This window comes from Crassostrea angulata, chromosome 10, assembly GCF_025612915.1.
Source record: "Crassostrea angulata isolate pt1a10 chromosome 10, ASM2561291v2, whole genome shotgun sequence".
Lineage (NCBI taxonomy): Eukaryota > Metazoa > Mollusca > Bivalvia > Ostreida > Ostreidae > Magallana > Magallana angulata.
The window spans coordinates 36581194-36586244 of NC_069120.1; the positions used below are offsets into that span (position 1 = coordinate 36581194).

Genomic DNA, 5051 nt, shown 5'->3' on the forward strand with positions numbered 1-5051 from the left:
CGATTTATGTTTTTCTCAAAGATTTTGGATGATATTTTTTTTTCTAATATCACTGTTTTTAATGTTATACGTGTGTAGATTTCATTTGGATGAGTATTTTCTTTTGAATTCTAAAAAAAAATCAAACTAGCTATGTTAAAGTCCTTTAGACAAATGAGTTTTTGTAATAGAAATATGTTTGTTTCATTCGGTGAAAAGATGCAAACATTAAGACTAGTTTTCTTTTGTATAAAAATAATTGATCTTCGGTCTTTTGAGAGGAAACTATGCATTGGGAATTCATTCAGTTCTTATATGTCTGCCATACATGTAATTTCAAGAATGTCAAGAAGCATGTTAACTGCAAGAAAGCATTAGCAAGATGATATTCCATTTGTTAGACCTTTTCGGTATTCCATTTCAAACATAAACAGTTGTACGTTACCACAAAACTGTAATAAACTATTTTTATAATTCTCTTCTAATCTCTACATAAGGTGAATTTTAATTTCTGTTAAATTGAAAGTAGAATTTTTTCTTTGTTCATTTCTTGAAAAATTGTTTCAATATTTAAATATTTATTTTCAAATATAAAAAATGTCTATTTGTATTACAATTAATGAAAACCTCCAAACTACTGCACAAAGACAAACAACTTTTTTGTATTTTCCAAAATTTTAATCATAAAATTCCTGATAATTTGCAACTTTGACTTATAAATCGAACAGTTGTTTGATTTTTTTCTATATTCCATTCATAAACAACTTGGTTGAAACAAGTATTTTTTTTTCAAATAATCAAAATATTCATCAAACATAGCACTATCTATATGACTATATAACCAGTACTTATCGAATTATTTTCATCAAATTATATAGAATAATTTTGATTATAATACTCTCAACATCATATCTTTATAAAAATATACAAAACATTAACATATTACTACAGCCAAGTATATGCACTTCAATTACCACAATATATACCCAGGATCAATGCCAAATTGTGTTTTAGCACCATCTTAACAAGTCTTCAAAATCAGAGTTTCAAACATTCAAGTGATGTCATTTCTTGTACCCTGTCGTTCGGAATGCCTCGAGTCCTACTGGTCAAACGTATTCCTGAAGATATTTTAAGTAGTGTTATTATGATGTGAACACCGCATCGTATTGGCAAGAGTGCTTTTGGCATTTCATTTTTAAAAAAAATGTTCGAGTTGTTCATTCTCCCGCTTTAGATATAACGGCTCACACTTAATTTATGTTTTTAACAGATCCTTCATCCAGCACTTCCGGTCTCGTTTTCAAATGATTACGCGAATATCACGTAGTCCTCTCGGCCATTTTGGGGGTTCTTCTACCACTACAAAAAATATCTCTAAAGTTCTCACACGCCTCCGCTATTCCCGACCGTTGCATACTGACACGCTGACAGCGTGGGTTGTCGGTGATTGACTGGGGGGTATCCAAATGACGTAGAATGTTGCTTAGCTTTCAGTCTTAGAGAAGCAATACTACTTGAACACTGGTCTCGGTTGGGGCTGTAGATGTACGGTGGGGCAGGAGGGGCGTAGGGGCAAGGTGCCCCAGTGTTGGACATATTGGTTGGGACGCTTGGCATGTTTCCTACCATCGAATTGCTTATACTATTTGCTGGGTTTGAGAAACACATTGGCTGTGTAGATACCACTGATGAGAGATGTGGGTTGACGGAATTGAGTCCCCAGGGAAATGTTTTCGTTCCGAGGGGGCTGGGGACTTTCGCTGCCCAGTAGTTGTTCGTATAGCCGTTGTACAGTGAGTCGTCGAAGGGGGTTTGCATCAGACCAGTGAACTGGGATCCAAAGCCTGTTTTGTACGTATCTATATTGCGCTCTCTTTTCCTCCACTTGGCCCGTCTGTTCTTGAACCATACCTGTCAATAGTAAGAAAAATGACACGTATAGGAATCTGTCGTCTGAAAATGTCATGTACAAGAATGGGTAGTGTCACCTGGAATTCGGTAGCATGTTTACAGCACGAGGCAAACCAATTTACTTGTAGATAAAGTTCAATTTTGTCGAAAAAAATCTTGTCTGTTGTTGAGAAATGTTATCAAATTAAGAAGTCTAAGTGCTTGTTCATGAATTACATCAATTGGCGGCGGTTTAATAACCGGGCGTTAATAAATAAAGCGTGTGGACTCTCTCGCTGACCAGTAGCGATATCGCCTCTCCAGGCCGGTGATATACGGCCGAAACCTCCAACCCTATCAAATATACCCTGCAAAGTGTTTCGCGAGGCGGAGTTGTCAATTTGGTTCTGTTAAAAGTCTTATTGCAACTCTGTTTGCCCTGGGATAACACGAAAACTACAACGTACAGATGTTCGCGGATACATAAATAATGGGAGACATTTCTCTCTCTCTTATTTAAAGATACAACAATAGAGAGTTCTTTGGACTATGCACCGTGAGATAAGAATTGGATGTCACCCGAGAATAAAACTGATTGAGGGGGCAAACCTTATGTGACTCGGTGTCTATTAGCTATCGTTCACTTTTAATGTTTGCTGTTAAGGAGAAAACAATATTGATATGAAAAATAGCACGTTTCTTGCTTATTTGTGCCTCTTCGGCTTGAACTCCACTGATAACAAAATGTTCTTTGATAACCCCACGGGTGACCCGCTGAGTCGCGTTGCGTGAAAAACAGTGCACCCATGATAAAATTTATCAAATTCAATCCTCTCTTTTAAAGGCGGACTAATTTAAATAATTAGCACTTAAATCAAACCATTTCTGTTTATTATTTTTCAGGAACAGAAGTCAACATGATAGGGTGAATTTTCTTGACAAATGTATTCACTAGATTTTGCTTCGATAGCTTCATAAGATTTTTTTTCTACCTTGCAAAAATGAGAGTTTTATCACGAGGATCATCAAATGTTTATATGAGCTTTGGCGCGAAGAACATTAGTGTAAAATAAATAAAAGTTGGTTGTTAAAAAGATGTTCTTGAGCGAATTCATTTCAGATTTTAGACTGTTAAAAAAATATATTCATATACTCGAACTTAATTGAAGAAATCTATCTGTGAAAAGTCCAGTTTGATTTATATGAAGCAAAAAATATAACGCAGTTTGTTTTATATTCTTTTTGCCTATCATATTAATGCTTAAAAGAAGGGGTTGAAATTTTTTTTAGTATTTCAAAAGATAATTTTGAAAGGTACTATACAAGTGTAGATTTTCCAACGATTTTGATTTAAACTTTATTTTTTGTGTGTGTGTGGGATAACAGTTTTGTCTTCAATGAAAAATGCCCTTTTTTGAACCGATATCATTCTTTATATTTAACCTTCTTAAGGATCTAAATCTGTCTCAAAGATAAAAATAAACCATGCTTACCCGAACTCGGGCTTCTGTGAGGTTAGTCCAAGCAGCAATTTCCTCTCTTGTCGCCATATCGGGATATCTGTTGCGGGCAAATGTTGCTTCCAGTTCTTGAAGTTGCTGACTTGTAAAATGAGTTCTCTGTCGCCGCTGTCTTTTCTTCTTTTTATCGTCGTCTGAAGCACTGTCGTCCATTTTGTTTTTCGTCAGATCCTCTGTAAAGACAAAAACAACACCTCTTTTTGAAATTTTCCTGTGATTTTTTTTTTTTGCCTTGTTGTAAAATGTCGAAAATCTTTTAACCGTTGTTTATAGATTTTCAAATAAGCGTGCTAATTCTCCTCCACGAATATAGAAGGAACGAGAAAACACACAACTCATAAATTTATTCTCTTTCCCAAATGAACAGATCAAAACCAAGGAAGAATTGCTCTAGGGTGAAATTCGACACGAAGAGTGCAAAATATAGTCTTTGATTGCATCAAATAAATGCAAAAAGGCTGCTTAATCAAAAATTCCAAAACGAATTCATGTAATATATCTTTCCCTTGTCCAATTATACTTCAATGTATTTGCTTTGCAAATATCAGTAAGTTGAACAACTCTACAAAAAAGGCTCAGAATAAAGGACTGTGTAAAATGAGTAGCAAAAAGAATTAACGAACTCTTACCTTGCCTGGGTTCTATGCTACTATGCGGAATTTTTACACCAGATAAATTTTATATATTCAATTTAATTCTAAAGTGACAAGTAAAATATATTCACTCGACTCTCGGCGGTGTGTATTTTGCTCTACTTAATAAAGCTCGGGTTCGGGTGTTTGAAGAAGCAAAAAATATTGTATTACTTTTCGCGGGGCACAAATATTTTTTCCCTATTAACATCAAAAGAGAATAACCCGTTTGCTGTCATTTATCTGTCGTGAATTAATGAGTGGGTTATTTTGGTATTCGTATTTCACTTTCACACCAGCTAAAAAAAAAGTCAAAAGGGAAAAAAATATATACAAAGACTATTTTCGTGAAAAAAAGGTTTATAGGTAAATAATTTTGTAATGTTTTTTTTCTATTCGTGTTCACTTTTTTTCTATGCCTGTAATTTACGTTCATTAAGTGACAATTACTTCTCTAGAATATCACATTTGTGCCCGGTCACATCAAAAGCACCGACAGCATTTGAAAACAACTATTGTCAGCTAATGACCCTCTTCAGAGCATTCACTCTCAGACGTCTTGGACGATGAAAAAAAAATTGATATATTTCAAGTATAGCGAGGGGAAAGAATAAATATTAATGTTCTTCAGATATGGCAGTATCTGTCATTCTAAGTATTTGCATGTATATTCCTGTGAAAATTCGGAAACAACTTGGGTTCTGTTCCCCCAAACTTTTGGATGTGTTTCGAAGTACTTTTGCTATCACATGGCGCCACTGCTGTGGCCCAACCTCGGAATGTTTTCATCCTTACACCACTTCAACCGAACGTAGTACGATCCTGGTCAGCACTGCTTGATATTAACGAATTAAAGTAATAACCACTTGAGAAATCTATGCAAGTTTTAGTTTATTTACTTTTCAGATTCAATGAGAGGCTCACAGCCCCCTGTTTCATTCACGTTTGCGTCGCTCGTGAGCATTGCGGTACGCTCACGATGAGGCAAAATGTCGATTTTTTTCCATCAATTTCGAACATAAAAAAG

At 35.2% G+C, this 5051-nt stretch overlaps 1 protein-coding gene across 2 annotated transcripts in view; it reads right to left on the reverse strand.

Annotated features, from left to right (window-relative positions):
• Positions 1–595: 595 nt before the first annotated feature.
• The window catches only part of LOC128167483 (pituitary homeobox x-like), a 23518-nt gene continuing 19062 nt past the window's right edge, over positions 596–5051 (reverse strand). The window contains exons 2-3 of one of the 2 annotated variants that reach the window (XM_052833221.1): positions 3366–3565; positions 596–1893 (exon numbers count right to left, since the gene is read on the reverse strand). In XM_052833221.1, coding sequence (XP_052689181.1) covers positions 1366–1893; positions 3366–3565 — 728 coding nt within the window. In that variant the 3' untranslated portion in view covers positions 596–1365. The remainder of the gene's footprint in view (positions 1894–3365; positions 3566–5051) is intronic. The other variant, XM_052833220.1, reaches the window with a different exon arrangement.